The sequence below is a fragment of the Myxine glutinosa genome, chromosome 1 (assembly GCF_964187855.1).
Source record: "Myxine glutinosa chromosome 1, kmMyxGlut1.1, whole genome shotgun sequence".
Lineage (NCBI taxonomy): Eukaryota > Metazoa > Chordata > Myxini > Myxiniformes > Myxinidae > Myxine > Myxine glutinosa.
This window is the reverse complement of record NC_136261.1, coordinates 314,549,213-314,572,240: the sequence shown is the minus strand read 5'-3', so window position 1 is coordinate 314,572,240 and position 23,028 is coordinate 314,549,213. Positions and strand designations below refer to the sequence as shown.

General features: G+C 45.6%; 1 protein-coding gene across 48 annotated transcripts in view; it reads right to left on the bottom strand.

Annotated features, from left to right (window-relative positions):
- The window catches only part of LOC137440177 (mesoderm induction early response protein 1), a 120,307-nt gene that overhangs the window by 95,227 nt on the left and 2,052 nt on the right, over nucleotides 1–23,028 (bottom strand). For 17 of the 48 annotated variants that reach the window (XM_078768974.1, XM_078768825.1, XM_078768971.1 and 14 more), the window contains 2 exons: nucleotides 704–858; nucleotides 430–567 (listed from right to left, as the gene is read on the bottom strand). In XM_078768974.1, coding sequence (XP_078625100.1) covers nucleotides 430–567; nucleotides 704–811 — 246 coding nt within the window. In that variant the 5' untranslated portion in view covers nucleotides 812–858. Of the gene's footprint in view, nucleotides 1–429; nucleotides 568–703; nucleotides 859–5,182; nucleotides 5,270–9,026; nucleotides 9,117–16,939; nucleotides 16,982–18,727; nucleotides 18,746–23,028 lie in introns of those variants that run through there. The other 31 variants (XM_078768982.1, XM_078768898.1, XM_078768878.1 and 28 more) reach the window with 7 other exon arrangements.

Sequence of the window (23,028 nt, the reverse complement as noted above, 5' to 3'; positions counted from 1 at the left end):
AAATTGTTAAAACGGAAATTAAAAGTAGTAAAATCATCGTTTATTAATTCACTGCCACTATGCAAATCCTTATTACAAAGTCAACCAAAGTTACAAAGAAAAGAAAAACTAAGAGTTAATGCGATCTTGTCTCGGAAGCAAAGTTTTCAACAAGTAAAGCCCTTCTCGTGCTGGCAAACATTGCTGAACAAAGTTCAGCGTAGACCAATAGTTGGGCCTCCTAACATTGTCCACCAAACATGGGTTGCATTGATCAAAGCAAATAGAGTCGTTTCTCACACAGACATTTTCATTTTGGCCACACTTTTAAATGTTCCTGTTAAGTTCATCCACAATTGAACTGATAGCACCAATATTTTTTTCATAATATAGTATAAGTGTGTGCAATTATTTGGGATTGACAGTAAAACAATATTACAATGTACTTACCTTCTCTGCATTTGAAGCTTCCAGTCTTCGACTCAACTCCTCAGTGTCGGAGCTTTCCTCACTCGCCGAATTGGGAAGTGGTACGTTGCTTCCATAGCCATAAAGGTTTAATAGGTCTTCCAGTGGCATATCTCCTTCCTGGAATGGCCATTGTATAGATACTCAAGATCACAAATGGGCCAAACCAGCTTCTTACAGAAAGCACGACAAAGCAATTAGGTGTTTTATTATCTCCTAAAAATATAGGCTCAATAAAGCTTTGCTATTTTCTCACCTTTTCCAAATTATTAATCTCGGTAGTAGGGTCTTTCTCACTCTCCATGTACTCAATCCTCTCTTCCTCCTCTAATGTCTGCTCGTCATCAAAGTCATGGACCATCATATCTGCGGATGGTTCAAAATCTTGATCTTCAGAACTCGCTGGGTCCCCTAGCATATAAATAGTCAGGAAAACGTTAAATTAATTATTTGTGTACGAATTTATGTTCATTTCTTAATTCAATTTCTCATTTCATTTATTTATATCATCACATCTGCTGCCTGTAACAATGGCATAATTTCTGGTATGCCCACCCATGTGACTTCCAAATTCCTCTTTGAAAGGACTGACAGCCAGCCATTTCTTCTAAGTTAAAATAAAGAAGGTCAATGTGCCTTTCATCGTTTTTGTAGTTGTTTGCAATTTCTAATAAAGTCGGACCCCGCTATTCAGGGTTCCACCATTTGCGATTGATAAAATGCGGCCTGTTTTTCGATTCGCGGAAAAGTGTCCGGCGCATTCATGGTTTGTTTTCTATTCACAACCGTGTACCGTGAATTCGCAGTTTCTCGGGGGCACAAAAAAATTTTTTGTCACGAGCCGCTAGCTTTCAGATATAACAACAACAACAACATGCATTTTAAAGGCCATTTTCCCTACAAGAGCAGGGGTTAGCCTTGCGGTCCCCATGACAATCTTCTCCATTTTGCCCTATTTTCTGCATCTCTCCTTGTTAACCCCCTTGCCCACATTTCTTCTTCCACCATCTTTAGCCAAGTCTTTCTCAGTCTTCCCCATCCTCTACTTCCTTCTACATTCATTTCCATCACTCTTCTCAACCGGTCACTTTCATCCTTCCTCAACACATGACCAAACCATCTCAACCTGTTCCTCTTCACAGCATCAATCACAGGCTCTATTCCCATCATCTTTCGCAATTCATCATTTGTCTTCCTCTCTCTCAACGATACTCCGCACGTCCGTCGAACCATTCGCATTTCCACCCTTTCCAACCTTCGTTGCTGCTCTACGTTCATTACCCATGTCTCGCTCCCATAAATCATAACACTTCTCACACATGCAGCATACACCTTTCCCTTCAGCTTCAATGACACTCCCCTCCTCATCAGCACACCACTCAGTTCCCGAAACTTCTTCCATGCACATCTCACTCGAGCAACCGTTGCCGAGTCTGATACACCTTCTCCATTCAGCATGTCTCCGAGGTAGCAAAATGTTTTCACACCTTCCAGCTTCACACCGTCTCCAAGATCCAACTCAACATTTCCTCCATCTGCACCTCCCTCTGTGCACACCTTACATTTGAATGTAGCTGCCACACTGGTTAATGACCCTCTCAGACAACTACATTTTTGATGAACCCACTCAGCGCACATTGTACATTGAATGGAGTTCACTCCGACACCCTTCCTACACACAGCACAGGGCCACTTCCCAGTTCTTTCCACCTCACCACATGCTTTACCACTTGCCATCACCTTCGTCTTTCCGATATTCACCTTCAGACCTTTTGTCTCCATACATTCCTTCCACTTGTTCATCTTTTCCTTCAGTCCATCCATACTTTCCGCAATCAACACCAGATCATCTGCATACAACAACTCCCACGGAGAGTTATCTCTCTGACTCTCTCGAAAATCCTCTCTATCTCTTTGCTGATGACTCCACTCTCTGCCGCTCCATTCCTCTTCCCTCAGATCGGCAGTCTGCTGCCTCCTCACTCTCTGAAGACCTGGACAAAATCACAGACTGGTCAAACAAGTGGAACATGTCTTTCAATCCTGACAAATCTCACACTCTTACTATGTCTCTCCGAAAAGATCGACTGGACAACCCTCCCATCTACTTTCTCAACAATCCTCTCCAAGAAGTTCTGTCGCTCAAGATTTTGGGTCTCACTATCTGCCATGATCTTTCTTGGGAAAACCACATTTCCAAGCTGGCCTCCAAAGCCAGTCGCCGACTGGGCATCCTCCGTCGTGCGAAGTCCTTCCTCGGCACACCTGAGCTCCTCACCACATACAAGGCTTTCATCCGCAGCTCAATGGAATACTGTTCTCCCCTATGGGCCGGTGCTCCTGCCTCACACCTAGCTCGGCTTCACGCTGTTGAAACCAAAGCTTTCAGAATTATTGGAATCTCCCGCGATGAAGCTATCTCTGAGGGCCTTTCACTCACTCACCGCAGGCAGGTAGGTGGTCTTTCTGTCTTCTACCGACTCCTCTCCGGCCTTGCACCCCCAGCTCTCTCTGTGCTCTGTCCCCCAAATATTCCTACAGGTCGCACAAGATCTGCCAGCAACCCTCTGATGGTTAAACTGCCGAAATCTCGGCTCTCTGCTCACCTTCACTCTTTCATTCCTCTTTTCTCCCGCCTCTGGAACAAACTCCCTCACTCCCTTCAATCCCACTCCTCCCTCCAGGTCTTTAAAACAGCTGTTCACCACCATCTCTTATCTTCCCCCATCCAAAACCTTGATCTTTTCTACCCCCGCTAATTCACCCCAGATCCACCTTGTTTGAAATTCCAACTTCTTTCCTGGAAGTCCTGGCAGTGTCCATATGTTTTATACCTCTCCCACCGCCCCCTTCCCACGCCCCCCCCCCCCCCAAAGCCCTCGCCCTCTCTCAGATCTCTCGATGTCTCCATGTCTCTCGGTCCCTGCTCTCAAATGTTGTGTTTGTGTCCTTCCCCCTCTCTCCCCATCTTGTCTACCGCTCCCTATGTTATATGTTTTTTGTGTCGGTTTGTCTTTCTGTGTGATTAATGTTCGCTCTTTCACGAGCCTCGACCTTGTATACAAAAAAAAAAAAAAAAAAAAAAAAAAAAAAAACCCTCCTTTACGTTCTGAGCCAGCACCTCCATCACAGCTACAAATAGTAGTGGACTTAGTACCGACCCCTGATGCACTCCCACCTTCACCTCAATCTCACCACTGTTCCCATCCTTCGTCCTTACAGCTGCGCGCGCTCTTTTGTACATTGCCATCACTACTCTGATCAACCATTCCTCCACTCCTAACTTCCTCAATGCCCATGTCACTACTTCGTGTAGAACCCTATCGAATGCTTTCTCCAGATCATCAAACCCAAGAAACAACTTCTTCCTCTTCTCCATGTACTTTTCCTGCAACTGCCTCACAATAAAGACCGCGTCTGTCATTCCTCTTCCTGGCATAAATCCAAACTGCATTTCGTCGATCTTCACCTTCTTCCTTATCCTCCTCTCCAACACCCTTTCCAATACCTTCATTCCATGCTCCAATAACTTTATCGCTCTGTACGAGCCACACTCCAGAGGGTCACCTTTCCCCTTGTGTAGAGGGACGAGGGTACTCAGTTCCCAATCCACTGGAATGCGGCCTTCTTTCACCACCAGATTACAGATCTCTGTCATTCTCTTCACACCCCAACTTCCTGCTGCCTTCAACATATCTCCCACAACTCCCGTCGGCCCTCCCGCTTTTCTACCCTTCATTGCTTTTATCGCTTCCTCAACTTCCTTCTCAGTTATCTTCTCTGCCGGTCCTAAAACTGGGTTACTCTCTATGTTGCCATCCCATTCATTCTCTGTATTCAACAGCATTTCCATATATCTTTTCCATCTTCTTTTAATTCCATCTGGGTCGACAACGATTTGTCCCACTTCATCCTTCAAGCAACTCACCCCCATCACATCACACCTCTCTTTCGCTATCTGCTTTGCAATCCTGAATACTGCTTTCTGACCCTCTTCCGAATCCAAGCGTTCTCCGAACATTTTCCTACATGCCCCCTGCGCCTTTGCTACCTCTTTCTTTGCAGCCTTCTTGGCTGCCTTATAACTTTCATGCTCTGCTGTTTCTGCTCCCGTACCCTTCGCCTTCTGCCACTCCTTGAACTTCTTCCTCTTCTCGTTAATCCTCTTTCCAACTTCATCATCCCACCACCATGTTTCCGAGTGCCTCGGTGGTCCTTTCGTCCATCCACATACCTCACCAACGGCTCCCAACAGGCTAGCTTTCATTGACATCCAACCACTTTCAAGCTCAACCACATCATCCTCGACCCTACTCAGCCACTCTTTTAATGCCTCCCTTACTGTCACCTCTTTCAACCTCCACACCTTCATTCTCGGTTGGTACTTCATGCGCCGAGCTCTCCTCGCACCTTTCACCCTTATGTCACAGACAACCAAGTGGTGCTGTGAAACAGCCTCCTCGCCCGGGATCACCTTTGTGTCCCGGAGGTGCCCCCTATCTCGCCTACGCACCATCAGGTAGTCAACGGTTGTCGTCGACCCACCTGACGTGTATGTAACAAGCTTATTATCCTCTTTCTGGAACTGAGTATTACAAATCAACAAATCAGCTCCATCAGCAAACTCCAAAATCCTTTCACCTTCTCCATTTCTCACACCATATCCGTAACCCCCATGAACTCCCTCAAAACCATCCATACTCCTTCCCACATGTCCATTTATGTCTCCTCCTACCACAACAACTTCCTCATCTTTCACGTTTTCCATCAGCTTCTCTATCGCACACCAGAGCTTGTCCTTCTCTTCATCGCTTCGACCAACCTGCGGAGCATATCCCGAGATGACGTTCACCAAGAGCTTTCCAATCATCATTTTCACCATCATCAACCTATCACTCACTCTAGTCACACTCACCACACTGTCTACAAACTCCTCAGAAAACAGGACACCAACACCATTCATGCCCTCCAGGCACACTTGCCACATAAACTTGTATTTCTGTCCCTGCCTACCCTTCACCATTCTCACACCACTTCCCTTCCATCTCGTCTCTTGCACACAACATATGTCCACTCTTCTTCTGACCAATACTTCCACCACTTCTCCTGATCTCCCTGTCATTGTCCCTACATTCCATGTCCCAAACCTCAGAAAGTACCCTGCCTGCCCATATGTAGTTGTAATTGCCATGGTTCTCTTTTTGAGGCAATGTTTTTAGATATATGTTCAGATATATGTTACTATAATTCACCAAATGTCCGTCTGTCCGTCTGTCTGTCTGTCTGTCTGTCTGTCCGTCCGTTTGAAGGTACCGCAAAAACGGCTGAACCTATCACAACGATATTTTGGGTGGGTAATCCTAGGACCCCCTGGAGTAAAATAAGCTATATTGTTTTTCCAAGTTTTCCAAGTTTTCCAATTTTCCAAACATGATGGAATAATATTTACCGATATGAACAGTGATGTGGCTTTTGTCGAAATTATACGTACCAGGAGAGAGTAGATCGACTCCTGACGAACTCTTCCTCTATAAACGTGCGGCTCCGAAATAACACGGCAGCATGTGCAAAGCGACTGAGAAACAGGTGTAGCGGCCGCTTCCGTGTTACAGATTTGGTGTGCACTCTTCACACATAAACGTGCGACTGAGAATGACGTGTAGCGGCCGCTTCCGTTTTGCAGAATTCAATCTTGTTTCAAAATGGGTGCCATGTACTGTTTAGATTTTGATTATTTGCGTGTGATATAATTCAACGGATGTTTATATGAATCGTTTAAAATAATAAAAGCCTTCAATTTCTGATATTTTGCCTTTTCATTTGGGCTTCCCAATTGAAGCCCCACCCGTAGGGCGAGTACTGTTACTAGTTTATAAAACCCATATTTCACCAGCCATGCACAAAGCAGCTGGACATAAGCAAAAACAAACATCTTCTACGAGCCTTGAGCATGACCTGCTTCGACATTCGCTGGCGTGTGCTTCGCGATTTCATGGCTTTCGCGGATTACCGTCGACAATCTCGAGATTTGCCGCACCATTTGTGGATTTTGCCTCACCATTCGCGGTTTGTTCCTCTTTATTTGCAGATTTTCACGACTTGGGAACCAATCCCCCCCTTTTTCCATTGAAACAATGCCCCGCCATTCGCGGTTTTGTAATTCACGGCATTTCCCAGGAATGTATCCCCCCGCGAATAGCAGGATCCAACTGTACTTTAAAATTGTTTGTATCCATTCGTACACATACATTTATAGATGTTGTTCATTTTCACAAATTTTGGGACATGCTCTGACTTCATTGAAAATTCCAATCCTTTAGCACTTAAAAATATTCTCATCTTAATAATAATACACTTGTTCATGTCTAGATGTAACAATCCTTCCCACCAATTGGTTGGACAGCTTGTCATGACACCACCCACCACCCAGCCACCACACATCCTGATAAAAAAAGTGTTATGGCCGCCATTTTAGTGCTCACCGAGATGTGAAGGCAAACATGCCTCGGAGCTATCATATTCACAATCCCAATGCACTCAAACATTTCCCCTTCATTGTAAATCTACGAAAGTGCCAGTTAAAAGGATTTTGAGCCGATACGTGTCACAGACCTTGGGAAGATCGGCCTCAGTGATTTAGACAGCAGTCTGTTAACTTATGCTCCGCCCAAACAACTATGTGGCACTCTCTCAAGCAGAGTGTAATCCCGTGTCATGAGAATTTGTCCGAGGTCATTATTTACTTTTTTAGATTTTCAATTCAAAATATTAGATTTTTGCAAAATGTTATCGTAAGAAAAACTTCCGGCTTTTAAGAGAGGCTGAGTAACAGACGTGTTTTAACTTCACTGCACATGTGCAGTATCCCTCCGAAGCCACTTGAAAGAACGAAGAGCGGCCATTGTGTAAAGTCGTACATACTCAATTTGCATTGCATATTTCTTTATAAACTGAGCTGTGAGGATTAGCTGTTAAACTGCGCGTCGTGCATAATGAGTGCAAAGAGACCCGCGAGCCCACACTGATCGGTGCAGTATGACATTATTAAAGGACAGTGTGGTGAAGTAACAACACAAATTAAATGTGCACATGTAATCGCTGCATCTGCTGGGAACTTTAGTGTTCAAAGTTCTCCAAAAATGAAGCTCATACTGTACCACTCGGTAAACCCACGAGTGCATGACTACCTCAAGCCACAGCATCCTGTCGTATGGAGGTCAAATCCTAAGGCTCGAATGATTGTGTCGGTGTGCCAGGACTATGTAATTCATTTCTGCATGGAGGGTGGACTAAGGGGTGGAAAAACTTGGATTATCGCACGAGTCTTGCATCGGCACAGGATGGGCAGGGGGCATTGTCTATAAGGAGCAAAGCTTTGTTGGTGAGATTGTTCTCCTTGGTGTCATTTTCAATGAAGCTGGAGAATGATTCAAGTGGGGAAGGGGTTGGCATTCTCTCAAGCAGGGATTAAACCCATGTCCTTAGAAAAGGCCTTTATCCAATGTCATTATTTACTTTTAACAGTGTGTGTGTGTGTGTGTGTGTGTGTGTGTGTATATATATATATATATCAGGAAGTAAGATCATTGGTTTCGGGTCATTTATTGTCATCTTTTCCGCAAATCTCAAGGGATTGAGTTGGAGAGGCGACCAATTGGACAGTTGAAAGATGGCAAAAGGGGTTCCGCTAGGATTGACCAAATATAAAATTTTGTTTAAAAATGTTTTCCATTTTGACCCATGCCCACCTCCTGGATGGGTCAAAATGCCCACCTAAGTCCCCACCTCCTGGAACATGAACCAGGGGTCAAATCCCAAAAATTGTCATGTTCATCAATTTTGATTGCATATACAAAGCTTCATTAAAGAAAAGTTTTTAAATGTGCCCGTTATTACATTTTTTGCCAAAATGGAGCCAAAATGATCAGAACTACAAACTTTGATGAATTTCTGCACAACTGTTTACGAGGAGATAGATGGTGTAATGGAAGGACAGTTGGAGCCAATTACAATGTCCCCCCTTTTTTTTTTAAACAAAAACTTAAGTGAGGTTTTGCATATACCGACGCCAGGCTGAACAGTTTACATTTTGTATCCCACTAATAGGCCGGATTTGCATCCGGACATTAACCAAATTCCAAGTGGCTTGTTCTTGTCACCTACCCAACTCATCCACCAAGCTTTGCCAAAACCTGTCCCACCCTTTCAAAATATCGTGCTATATATCGTTTTTGGCCCCATCTCTCAATTGTGAAGAATCACTTCAGAATTTTTTTTTAAACCTCTTATCTGGATCCAGAGCCTGATCTTCGCCATAATCTAATCAATTCGTCCTAGTCAGACACCAAACCTGTCCATCAAGTTTCGGCTGATTCAATCCATAATTTTTTGAGATACTGTGCTATAATATCGTTTTTGGTCCCATCTCTCAATGGTGAAGAATTACTGAAACATAGGCACCATCAAAACAAACAAGCAAACGCAGATTCCTTAACTCCTCCAAGTTAGGGGCGTCCAATTACATGACATCCGAGTATACAAAGGGAATACAAATCAATGTCGAGAGGTCCCTTTCAAACCTGGAGGCAAAGTCGTGCAGGAGTTCTTTGCTTTCCAGGAGGAGAAGGTAAGTTATTTCAGAGCAACTGCTCACCACAGGATTCAGTGTACTATGGGCAAGAAGAAGGGTACGATAACTGAAGACTATAGTCCATGGGCGAGAGCAGATATCGGTAGACCTGAGGTGGCAAAACCTTCTGGGTATCAATTTGTTTGTATGGTCCATAGGAGTACATTAAAGCACGATTACCCCTTCCACTGAGCAGCTTAACAAATTTTCATGATACCTCATATTTTTGTCACTTTCATGATATTGTTACTTTTGTGGGGGTAGGCATGGAATACCTTAGGAAAGTTCAGAATATGTAGGTTTTAGTATTGACCATGTGGCACGAAGAAAAAGAAGAAGAAGAAGAAGCCATCTCGATGTACATAAGCAGGGTAAATGTTCAGGTTAAGAGTGTTTCCATGTCGCCATAAGGGGTGTGGCTTTTGTGTTAACTAGCTCCAGGGCGTAAGATTAATAATAAACCCCAGTGTGTAATTGCCCCCGTGATTTTTCCCTTCATTTTTATTTCATCAAAAAGGGTCGCCATTACAACAGCCATATAAGCCCGACAGAAACCCAGCACATTTGCCAATCGGCAAGTAAACCCCGACGTCATCCGAACATTCCCGAATAGAGATTAGACTCTGGCCACCGACGACTCGTGACGGGGAGGCCACCCCTCGAACTTCGCCATTGGGCATCAAGCAAGACCGTGAGGCACCGCCCAGAAGACGACGATTGGTCATGACGATGCACTGATCTAATGGGACGTCGGTGATTGGACAGAGTGTGACGTCAGCGGTGAAACATTCGAGAGCTAGGAGAGCAAAAAGAAGCTGTCTCGCCATCTTGGTTGTTCTTCTGGTCCTGGCGTTCGTTGGAGGCGGTCGCATTCCCTCTCGTTTTGGCTCTCGGCTTGAGTGGGCGTTGTTGTATCGGGTGCGCTGGTGAGGAGACGTGTCGGAGCTTTGGAAGTTTTGTAACGTCGGAGGAGAGGGTGTTGTTGCCTGTAGTGCTTTTCGGGGGAGGAGAGACCCGCGTCTCAACTGGCGGTAGAAGTGATGAAGGGCCGGTTTGTTGCTGGTTCACGCCTGGGCGTCTTCGGCACCATTTGTTGGTGCGCTTCCCACGCTGTGGTTTGGAGGCGACGAACGCCAACCCCCCTCGTTGACACCAGAGTTAAGTGCCGGCCGGCAGGAACATCATTTATTTTTATTTAAACTTTCCCCTTGTTTGTATACGAGTCTGAGGTGAGACCTCTCAATTATGAATTATAGTTTTTACCTCGCCTTTCATTTTTGTCTCTTGCATTTATTTTCATCAAATCCTTTATTTTTGCATTTTATTGTTATATCGTAGATTTTGCTCGTCCCGTATTTGCGTTTGTGCATTCGGATTAACCCAATGTTGGCCGTCAGATCAGGTAAGGCTTCGGGCCTTTTCCGAGAGTGCCAAAGACAATCCCGCCAAGGTTCGAAATACGCCTCGGAGTTTAAGCTCGTTTTGGCTATTCGTCTGAGGCCGGTCTTCATCGGCCACGGACAGGACAATATATATATATATACTAGTGCGGTCACCCATGGGAATCCCACAGGCATGGACGTGTGTGACATTTGGACATCTTGATTTAGATGCTGCACATTAAATTTTACAAAATGGTTACTGGCAATTCATCAGATCCAGAAATGGTGTGATGAACACAATTTATTTATTTCACATAATATGTGACCCCTCACTCCACTCCACCTGACACTCTCCTCTCTCTCCACACTCACGCCTCTCCAATCCCATGCCTCCTCACAATCCTCTCCAATACTTCCTCACACTCCTCTCCAATCCCTCACACTCCTCTCCAATCCCTCACACTCCTCTCCAATCCCTCACACTCCTCTCCAATCCCTCACACTCCTCTCCAATCCCTCACACTCCTCTCCAATCCCTCACACTCCTCTCCAATCCCTCACACTCCTCTCCAATCCCTCACACTCCTCTCCAATGCCTCACTCTCCTCTCCAATCGCTCACTCTCCTCTCCAATAGCTCCTCACTCTCCACTCCAATCCAATCGCTCCTCACTCTCCACTCCAATCGGCCCTCACTCTCCAACCCCTCGATCCTCGCTCTCCAACCCCTAGCTCCTCGCTCTCCAACCCCTCACTCCTCGCTCTCCAACCCCTCGCTCCTCGCTCTCCAACCCCTAGCTCCTCGCTCTCCAACCCCCAGCTCCTCGCTCTCCAACCCCTCTCTCCTCACTCTCCAACCCCTCTCTCCTCAATCTCCAACCCCTCTCTCCTCAATCTCCAACCCCTCTCTCCTCACTCTCCAACCCCTCTCTCCTCACTCTCCAACCCCTCTCTCCTCACTCTCCAACTCCTCACGCCTCGCTCTCCAACCCCTCGCTCCTCGCTCTCCAACCCCTCGCTCTCCAACCCCTCGCTCCTCGCTCTCCAACCCCTCGCTCCTCTCCAATTTCTCGCTCCTCTCCAACCCCTCGCTCCTCGCTCTCCAACCCCTCGCTCCTCTCCAATTTCTCGCTCCTCTCCAACCCCTAGCTCCCCACTCTCCAACCCCTAGCTCCTCGCTCTCCAACCCCTCGCTCCTCACTCTCCAACCCCTCGCTCCTCACGCCTCACTCTCCAACCCCTCGCTCCCCAACCCCTAGCTCTCCAACTCCTCGCTCCTCTCCCATTTCTCGCTCCTCTCCAACCCCTAGCTCCTCACTCTCCAACCCCTAGCTCCTCCCTCTCCAACCCCTAGCTCCTCACTCTCCAACCCCTAGCTCCTCACTCTCCAACCCCTCGCTCGTCGCTCTCCAACCCTTCGCTCCTCACTCTCCAACGCCTCACTCTCCAATGCCTCACTCCTCACTCTCCAACCCCCCACCTCACTCCCCAACCCCCCACTCCTCACTCTCCAACCCCCCACTCCTCACCCTCCAATTTCTTGCTCCTCTCCAACCCCTAGCCCCTCACTCTCCAACCCCTAGCTCCTCACTCCCCAACCCCTCGCTCCTCACTCCCCAACCCCTCGCTCCTCACTCCCCAACCCCTCGCTCCTCACTCCCCAACCCCTCGCTCCTCACTCCCCAACCACTCGCTCCTCTCCAACCCCTAGCTCCTCATTCTCCAACCCCTAGCTCCTCATTCTCCAACCCCTAGCTCCTCACTCCCCAACTCCTCACTCTCCAACCCCCAGCTCCTCACTCTCCAACCCCCAGCTCCTCACTCTCCAACCCCCAGCTCCTCACTCTCCAACCCCTCACTCTCCAAACCCTCACTCCTCGCTCTCCAAGCCCTCGATCCTCACTCTCCAACCCCTCGCTTCTCGCTCTCCAACCCCTAGCTCCTCACTCTCCAACCCCTAGCTCCTCACTCTCCAACCCCTAGCTCCTCACTCTCCAACCCCTAGCTCCTCACTCTCCAACCCCTAGCTCCTCACTCTCCAACCCCTAGCTCCTTACTCTCCAACCCCTAGCTCCTCACTCTCCAACCCCTAGCTCCTCACTCTCCAACCCCTAGCTCCTCACTCTCCAACCCCTAGCTCCTCACTCTCCAACCCCTAGCTCCTCACTCTCCAACCCCTAGCTCCTCACTCTCCAACCCCTAGCTCCTCACTCTCCAACCCCTAGCTCCTCACTCTCCAACCCTGAGCTCCTCATTCTCCAACCCTTAGCTCCTCACTCTCCAACCCCTAGCTCCTCACTCTCCAACCCCTAGCTCCTCACTCTCCAAACGCCGAGCTCCTCACTCTCCAACCCCTAGCTCCTCACTCTCCAACCCCTAGCTCTTCACTCTCCAACCCCTAGCTCTTCACTCTCAAACCCCTCGCTCCTCACTCTCCAACCCCTCGCTCCTCACTCTGCAACCCCTCGCTCCTCACTCTCCAACTTCTCGCTCCTCTCCAACCCCTAGCCCCTCACTCCCCAACCCCTAGCTCCTCATGCCCCAACCCCTAGCTCCTCATGCCCCAACCCCTAGCTCCTCACTCCCCAACCCCTAGCTCCTCACTCCCCAACCCCTAGCTCCTCACTCCCCCAACCCCTAGCTCCTCACTCCCCAACCCCTAGTGCCTCACTCTCCAATCCCTAGCCCCTCACTCCCCAACCCCTAGCTCCTCACTCTCCAACCCCTAACTCCTCTCCAACCCCTCGCTCCTCTCCAACCCTCCTCATCGTTGTTGCAGCAGCATCCTGTGCGGTTCTCCCGTCTCGTTCGTTTTCTTGCTGCATCCTGTTCAAGTCTGCGTTCTTCATCGACTGTGTCATTCATTTTGGAAATGGAAGTTTCCACACAACGCATGAATTGTCACGATCCTCAAGAGGAAGTGTCTCAAAATCATCAAATGACAAATGGCAAGTAAATTACATTGTGAAAATTAAAGATTTCAAATAAACCTATTTAAAGTGTATGCGCACATAACTAATTAAAAAAAACGAAGAAATATCTCTCGGTAATTTCCTGAAACATATTTTACTTCCGGATAATAATGTTGAATGAAATAAGAACGAAGAAATATATGTCGTTTTTGTGACGACCGTCATCAAAAGTAAAAGTAATATATCTTAACGGAAAAGAAAAAGCGAATTTTTAATATATGTCGACATTTTCCCCGACTGTTATTTTAGGCGGTGTATTTTTGTGCATCATCGTGGTGCGATTTTTTTACATATATCTCTGCAATTTCCCGTGTGTGCGTGAATGTTCTCAATAATTTCTGACACCGAGTGTAAAACCATCGATAAAAATTAAATCATATGGTGAATTCGAGATAAAATCGTGAGGGTGACTCAATGAATGGGCTTTATATTACAGGCCTTTGAGAATTCATTTCGTTCTATAAACGGAAACTTTCATGGGATTCTCTTCCCGTTTTTTTTTCAACCGAGTCTAAAACTATGTTAGCGACTGTTAAAAATGAAATGATATATCGAATTAGAGTTGAAATAAACCTGTGTGAGAGAGAAAGACAGCATGGGCCTAACTAAACAGGCCTCAAAGCTATTTGAGGTAATAAAATGGTGGATATTTGTTTACATGAAGCCTCTCCAAGAATGGGTGGAGCTACTCTGTAAATGGAGTAAGCCACACCCCTGGACAGACAGACAGAATATATTCATTTTTCTGGAAGCGCGTTTTTTTTTGTTTGTTTTTTGTATACAAGATCGAGGCTCGTGAAAGAGCTAACATTAATCACACAGAAAGTCAAAGCAACACATAAAACACAAAATAAGGGGAGCGACAGACAAGATGGGGAGAGAGGGGGAAGGACACAAACACAACATTTGAAAGCAGGGACATCGAGAGGAATGTGGAAGGGAGAGGGCTTGGGGGGGAGGTGGGAGAGGTATAAAACATATGGACACTGCAAGGACTTCCAGGAAAGAAGTTGGAATTTCAAAAAAGTGTATCCGGGGTGAATCAGCGGGGGTAGAAAAATCAAGGTTTTGGACGGGGGAGGACAAGAGACGTTTGTGTTGAGTTATTGTGTTGTTGAGATTTGAGAGGCGTTTGTGCTGCTGATGCAGTGCCCCAATTACCAGTGAGCTGGTACTCAATTTGCCGACCTCGGAAGGATGACAGGCTGAGTCAACCCCCCCCCCCCCCCCTCACCCGGCGTTAATTAAAAATTAACCGGGATTCAAATAAAGGATCCTAGGATCACAAGCCAGTACACGAACAGTTAAGCCAACGCCATGCTCTACCACCGAAGGTGGACGGAGAATATATTTTCAGCCTGTCTGTCTGTCTGTCTGTCTGTCTGTCTGTCTGGGAACAGGATATCTGAAAAAGTTGTGGATGGATTCGGCCGAAATTTGGTGGACAGGTTCGGTATGTGAGTGACAAGGACGAATCACTCAGATTTTGGTGAAAATCCAGATTCGGATCTGGATACGAGAATTTTAAGAGATTCTTCACCATAAAGAAAGAGCCAAAACAGACATAAAGCATGATATCTCAAAACGTTATGGACGGATTCGGATAAAACTTGGGGGAAAGATTGGGTGTGTGACACGGATGACTTGCTTCAATTTCAGTGAAGATCAGACTCCGGATCCGGATACAACAACAACACAACAACATGCATTTTAAGGCCATTTTCCCTGCTAGAGCAGGGGTTAGCCTTGTGGTCCTCATGAAAATCTTCTCCATATTGCCCTATTTTCTGCATCTCTCCTTGTTAACCCCCTTGTCCGCATTTGCTTCTTCCACCATCTTTAGCCAAGTCTTTCTCGGTCTTCCCCGTCCTCTACTTCCTTCTACATTCATTTCCATCACTCTTCTCAACCAGTCACTTTCATCCTTCCTCAACACATGACCAAACCATCTCAACCTGTTCATCTTCACAGCATCAATCACAGGCTCTATTCCCATCATCTTTCGCAATTCATCATTTGTCTTCCTCTCTCTCAACGATACTCCGCACATCCACCAAACCATTCGCATTTCCACCCTTTCCAGCCTCCGTTGCTGCTCTCCATTCATGACCCATGTCTCGCTCCCATAAATCACAACACTTCTCACACATGCAGCATACACCTTTCCCTTCAGCTTCAACGACACTCCCCTCCTCATCAGCACGCCACTCAGTTCCCGAAACTTCTTCCATGCACATCTCACTCTAGCAACCGTTACCGTGTCTGATCCACCTTCTCCATTCAGCATGTCTCCGAGGTAGCAAAATGTTTTCACACCTTCCAGCTTCACGCCGTCTCCAAGATCCAACTCAACATTTCCTCCATCTGCAGCTCCCTCTGTGCACACCTTACATTTGAATGTAGCTGCCACACTGGTTAATGACCCTCTCAGACCACTACATTTTTGATGAACCCACTCAGCGCACATTGTACATTGAATGGAGTTCACTCCGACACCCTTCCTGCACACAGCACATGGCCACTTCCCAGTTCTTTCCACCTCACCACATGCTTATGCTTTACCACTTGCCATCACCTTCGTCTTTCCCATATTCACCTTCAGACCTTTTGTCTCCATACATTCCTTCCACTTGTTCATCTTTTCCTTCAGTCCATCCATACTTTCCGCAATCAACACCAGATCATCTGCATACAACAACTCCCACGGTAAACCCTCCTTTACGTTCTGAGCCAGCACCTCCATCACAGCTACAAATAGTAGTGGACTTAGTACCGACCCCTGATGCACTCCCACCTTCACCTCAATCTCACCACTGTTCCTGTCCTTCGTCCTTACAGCTGTGCGCGCTCTTTTGTACATTGCCATCACTACTCTGATCAACCATTCCTCCACTCCTAACTTCCTCAATGCCCATGTCAATAATTCGCATGGAACCCTATCGAATGCTTTCTCCAGATCAACAAACCCAAGAAACAACTTCTTCCTCTTCTCCATGTACTTCTCATGCAACTGCCTCACAATAAAGAGCGCGTCTGTCATTCCTCTTCCTGGCATAAATCCAAACTGCATTTTGTCGATCTTCACCTTCTTCCTTATCTTCCTCTCCAACACCCTTTCCAATACCTTCATTCCATGCTCCAATAACTTTATCGCTCGGTACGAGCCACACTCCAGAGGGTCACCTTTCCCCTTGTATAGAGGGACGAGGGTACTCAGTTCCCAATCCACTGGAATGCGGCCTTCTTTCACCACCAGATTACAGATCTATGTCATTCTCCGAACGTTCTCCGAACATTTTCCTACATGCCTCCTGCGCCTTTGCTACCTCTTTCTTTGCAGCCTTCTTGGCTGCCTCCGGATCCGGATACAATAATTTTAAAAAAATTTAAAGCGATTCTTCACCATTGAATGATCGGGCCAAAAACGACATACAGCATGATATTTCAAAAGGTTGTGAACGACTAATGACAAAACGAGGAGGATGCGTTGGTTAGGTGACAAGAACAAACCGATTAGATGTTGGTTCAGATCCGAATCCAGATCCAGCCTGTCTGTAGGATACAAAACAAACTGTTCAGCCTGGCGGAGTTATGCTCTCTCCCGAGTGTCGTTCTTAGGCTCTCGTTTACTCTTTTAATTGTTTTGTCAAGTGATTAATTAATATCTCACTCAGTCAAATTTGAAGTTTAGTCATCACACTGAAAACCGATTCGAATTTGAATATTGAAAACGCAATCCAGATCAGAGCACACGATAGTAGTGAGTGTACATAATTGATGAGAGACAAAACACAAATGCACTGAAACATGGAACTCAGAAGTTCCATACACCAAAGCACAATTATTTTTTAAATACGACATACAGCTCGTAATGAAGCTGCCACTCACACATCTTACACACATGGATATACAAATGAGATGCGGCAGAGGACTATGAAACAATAAAAACACAGCCACAGAGTTTTGGGATATACCAGCGACGTCACAACAATGGTGGAGATTTTCTCAGCAGTTATAGCCCACTGTGTGATTTGCCGTTGTCTTCCCCACATTGATTGTCTGTGTTCTTCCCTTATAAATGCTGAGCATCAAGCAATTGAACAGCACATACCATTTTAAAAGTTTTTGGTATGATTCGGTTGGGGTTCAAACCATCGACCTCGCAGATGACCGTGGTTCTTAACCTGGGTTCGACCGAACCCCAGGGGTTCAGTGTGCCAGTCTCAGGGGTTCGGCGGAGGTCCTCCGAAACGCATTGCAATTTGTTGTTTTTTTTGTTTTTAGTTTTGTATCAATTTTGAATCTATGTGTAATTACGCTTATTATTAATATTATTATTATTTTGCTATGTATGTTGCGAACGAATGGAAATGTTATTTGTAATTGTATTCCCATCCCATTCATGGTTTCTCTGGTCTGTGTTTAAGATAAGTTGTTTCACACTGACTGTAGTAAGTTGAATCAATGAGCAACTTGCTAATTATTCTGTTGATGGTGCTTACTTACTTACTGGATTTTGGACTTTGCAGGTGTTCGGAAATTCCAGTGAATAGCCTCGATTAGCTTGCCGTGTGCCGTGCGTCATTGGTCGCGCCTTACTTTGGAGTTACTGATTAATTGCAAAGTAAGTTGGAAATGTTTGTGGATATGCAGGGCGGGTTCAGTTATATTAAAGTCAAAAGTGGATGGTGATTATAAAATATGATTGAATTACTCAGAAAATTAGGTGGAGGTGATATAACTCCTTTGGTCGCAATTCAAAACTAACAATTCGAAGTTTTCTATGTAATATTATAATGTGATTTGAGGTGACATCGAGTTGAGTAGATAATAAATCCTGTCATCGTAACTATACGTTATGTTTTCTTCGTTAAAATTTCTCAGTTTTCAGAGGGGTACTGATTATATTTAAGCATGTTCCTTTTTTAATTTTTGTCATATAATTATTTGCCGGACCTCAATTAAGATCAGTTTGTTACTTCTTTTTTTTTTTTGCAGTATGTCGAGCAAAAAATGGAAGTGGTCGGAGGATTACGTGCGGTATGGGTTCATGTGTTTGACGGAAGTCAGCGTCCTCAATGCATGCTTCGCAATGTCAAGTTGAGCAACTCCAGCCTAGCACCAGCAAAACTACGCGAACACTTCAAAAAACTGCACGGCGAGGGGCAGTACAAAGACGCAACGCTGGATGAATTCAAATTGAAGAGAGTCCGATTTGACGCGAGTGCTACCTTGCCCACTCTCGGCTTCGTTCCAATTGACAAACCGATCCTCACCGCGTTATATGAAGTTGCGTACCTGATCGCAATGCAGGGCAAACCGCACACCGTTGGCGAGACACTCATCAAACCGGCCGCGTTGAAGATGGCCAACATCATGCTGGGAAAAGCTGCTGAAAACAAGTTGTCTCTCGTTCCACTCTCAAATGACACCATCAGATGCAGAATCGACGACATGAGCGACGACATCCTCGCCCAGGTAGTTGCAGATTTAGTCGCGAGCCCGACGAAATTCAGCCTTCAACTCGACGAGACCACCGACGTTTCGAATTTGAGCCAGCTCATCTTATTTGTGCGTTATGTCAAAAGAGACGAGATCAACGAAGACTTTCTGTTCTGAAAGCCTCTCACAACAACAACGAAGGCAGCTGACATGAAGAAGCTTGTGGACGACTTCTTCAGAAGCAACAGCCTCTCGTGAAACATGGTGTCTGCAGTTTGCTCGGACGGAGCTCCAGCCATGCTGGGATGCAACTGCGGTTTTGGAGCACTGGTGAAGGTCGATGCACCACACATCATCATCACGCACTGCGTCCTGCACAGACACGTGCTGGCATCAAAAACCCTGCCTCCAAAACTGGCCAATGTTCTGAAAATTGTCGTTGAAACTGTGAATTATGTGCGAGGCCGTGCTCTGAATCATCGCATCTTCAAAGAGCTGTGCAATGAAATCGGCTCTGAATTCGAAGTCCTTCTCTACCACTCTAACGTTCGATGGTTATCACGAGGGAAGGTAGTGAGCCGTGTTTTTGCCTTGCGTGTAGAATTAGCCCTGTTTTTGCGAGAACACCAGCATTGCCATGCAACGCACTTCCAAGAGTCAGAGTTCATCCTCACCTTGGCGTACTTGGCTGACATCTTCGACGCACTCAATCATCTCAATTGCCAGATGCAGGGCGATGGAGTGAATGTCATCGAATCTGAAGAAAAGCTAAGCGCTTTCCGAAAGAAGTTAAGAGAACGACAACTTCGCGACCTTTTCGCTACTGAACGAGTGCGTGAGCGGGATCGAAGACGAGTCTGAAGTTGGAGGCACTGCTGTACCGGGGGAGCTGAAGCAAGCGATTGCCATGCACTTGGATGAGCTGGGAAAGTCATTCGACGGCTACTTCCCCGACCAAGAGCAATACCCAGCATGGGTGCGGCAGCCGTTTACTTTCGACGTTGCAACGGGAGATGTCAACGACCAATACCTCGACGACCTCATCGAACTTCAGCAGAGCCAGACTCAACAACAACTCTTTGGCACAACAACGCTCTCAACGTTTTGGTGCCGCCAAATGGAAGGGTATCCTCACATCACTAAAATTGCCCTTGAGATCCTCACGCCGTTCGTTACAACGTATCTCTGCGAGCATGCGTTTTCGAAACTGGTGGACATTAAAACAAAGAAAAGGAGCAGGCTTGCATGCGAAAATGATTTGAGGGTGGCCCTTGCCAAAACAAAACTATGCATTTCCCAGATTGCCTCCCGAAAAGAAGAACAGAAAACGCATTAAGATGCAATTCTTCTTAATTTTTTTGTCAAATTTGAGGGGTTCCGCGAGTGTTCGGTGGGTTTAGTTAGGGTTCGGCACCTTTAAAAAGGTCAAGAACCACTGCTCTAACCATTACAACACCCACTCTGTACTCTGGTATCGATCACAGGAATATGTTAGAGATCTCTCGGTGTGCTTTGTTCGAAAACTATTTTATGTTTGGAAAGTTAACTGAATTTACCGATTATAATGGCATCAATGATCGTTGTGTACAGGTTTGACCTTATGAAGGGAAGCAAATTGGGGTGGTCGCCGGGTGTTAGACAGTTGATTGTTCCGTACAGGTTATTTAACACGTTTTCTCTGAGGGGGAAATGTAAGATTCCGTGATAAACACATGGTCTTTCTGTAAAGGTAGTCGCTAAGGCAGGTTTGACTGTACAGACAGTCACATGAAAAAGTAAGTACACCCCATGTTAAGTTTTGACTTTTTCAACATATTTCAACATACAGCTATTTGACCTTCATTTCAACAATATTGATAGATAAAGTTGCTATAATATAACAAATATCATGAAACATTTACATTTTGTAGTCCATTGTATAATTTAAAAAAACATAAATGCAAATTTTGCATGTGGAAAAAGTAAGTACCCCCTACATTTATCACTACTTCAAATACCTAAAATTAGAATCAGGTGCACCAGCTCAGGTGCAAATGATTAGAACATCGTCAGAGAGGATCTTGGAGGAACCTGTCTTATTTAAACCTCAGACATTTAGTTTGGTTTGCTCTTTGTTGTTGAAGTGTGCGGCGTCACCATGCCTAGATCAAAAGAGCTCTCTGAGGCCTTCAGAAAGAACGTTATAGATGCCTACGAGTCTGGGAAGGGATTCTAAAAGATCTCCAAACAATTTGAAATCAATCATTTGACTGTCCGGAAGATCATCTACAAGTGGAGAAGATTCCAAACAACTGCCAACTTGATCAGGCCAAGCCGCCCCAGCAAGTTCAGCCCGAGAGCAGACCGCAAGATGCTGAAAGAAGTCTCTAAGAACCCCAGAATGTCATCACAGGACCAACAGGTAGCTCTTGCCACTGTTGATGTCAAAGTACACGAGTCTACCATTAGAAAGAGGCTGCACAAATTTGATCTACATGGGAGGTGTGCCAGGAGGAAACCTTTGCTGTCCAGAAAGAACATCAGGGCAAGACTAAAGTTTGCCAATGAACACCTGGGCAAAGACCAACACTTCTGGAACAATGTGGTCTGGACAGATGAGTCAAAGGTAGAGCTATTTGGCCACAGTACCAGAAGACATGTTTGGCGAAAACCAATGACAGCATTTGACCACAAGAACCCGATACCAACTGTAAAGCATGGTGGTGGAAATATTATGGTTTAGGGCAGCTTTGAAGCATCAGGGCCTGGGCAGCTCACCATTATAGAATCCACTATGAATTCTTCATTGTACCAGAGGGTGCTTGAGGATAATGTGAGGCCATCTGCCTGAAAGTTGAAGCTCAACTGAAGGTGGACCTTGCAACATGACAATGACCCTAAACATACCAGTAAATCCACCAAGGAATGGCTGAAAAGAAAGAAATGGAGGGTTCTGGAATGGCAAAGTCAAAGCCCGGATCTAAATCCCATCGAGATGTTGTGGGGGGATTTGAAACGAGCTGTGCATGCAAGAAACCCCTCATACATCGCAGAGCTGAAAGAATTCTGCATGGAGGAGTGGGCAAAAATTTCTCCCAGTCGATGTCAGAGACTCGTAGACAGTTATAAGAAACGCCTACTTGAGGTTGTTTCTGCCAAAGGGGGCAATACCACCTATTAGAGCCAAGGGTGTAATTACTTTTTCCACACGCGAAATTTGCATTTATGTTTATTTAAATTATACAATGGACGACAAAATGTAAATGTTTCATGATATTTGTTATATTATATCACCTTTATCTATCAATATTGTTGAAATGAAGATCAAATAGCTATATGTTGAAATATGTTGAAAAAGTCAAAATTTTACATGGGGTGTACTTACTTTTTCACGTGACTGTATATATAATAAAACAGGAGTATCTGTCTGTCTGTCCATCCATCCCGAAACTACTCCCTCAGGTTTTGGGGCTAGCCCCGCCAAACCTCCTGTGGAATGTTTTGGGGTCTCGGCGGATGTTGTGAGGTACATAGGAGGTCTCATAAAGATCCACAATAAAATTATGATTTTGAAATTTGATCGATATGGACCTGCCCCAGATCCAGAAATGAACTAGATAACGATTCTCTGTTTTGACAATATCTCAATACAATTGTGATTTAACATTGTCTTTTGTAATATTAATGCTGTAGTATTCATTTGTGATTGGAATGATGCTGTTTCAATTGAAAATAGTCAGAGATTGACTTCAAAGGAAATGATGCGAGGGACCCCCGTGACATTCACGGATTCACCATTTGCAATTTCGACATTGACTAGGTTACGGAACATTCAGACTGGAACGTTTTTTGTGATTCAACATTGTATTTTGGTATATGAATGCCATAGTATTCATTTGTGATTGGAATGATGCTGGCTGTGTGGAATGAAAACATAGAGACCAAGTTTAAAGGAAATGATGAAATGACGTGAGGGTTTCCACCCATGACATTCGCGGATTCGCCATTTGCAGTTTCACCATTGACTGCGAATAGAAACATTCAGTACGTTTCCCCCCTCCTACGTCCTTCCCGAACCTGCTGTCAATGCCTGACATTTGACTGAAGGTGGCACAGGAATGTGGAATTTATTGGATTATGGCTTCACATTCGCCGTTTCCGCATTGTTTCTTTGCTTC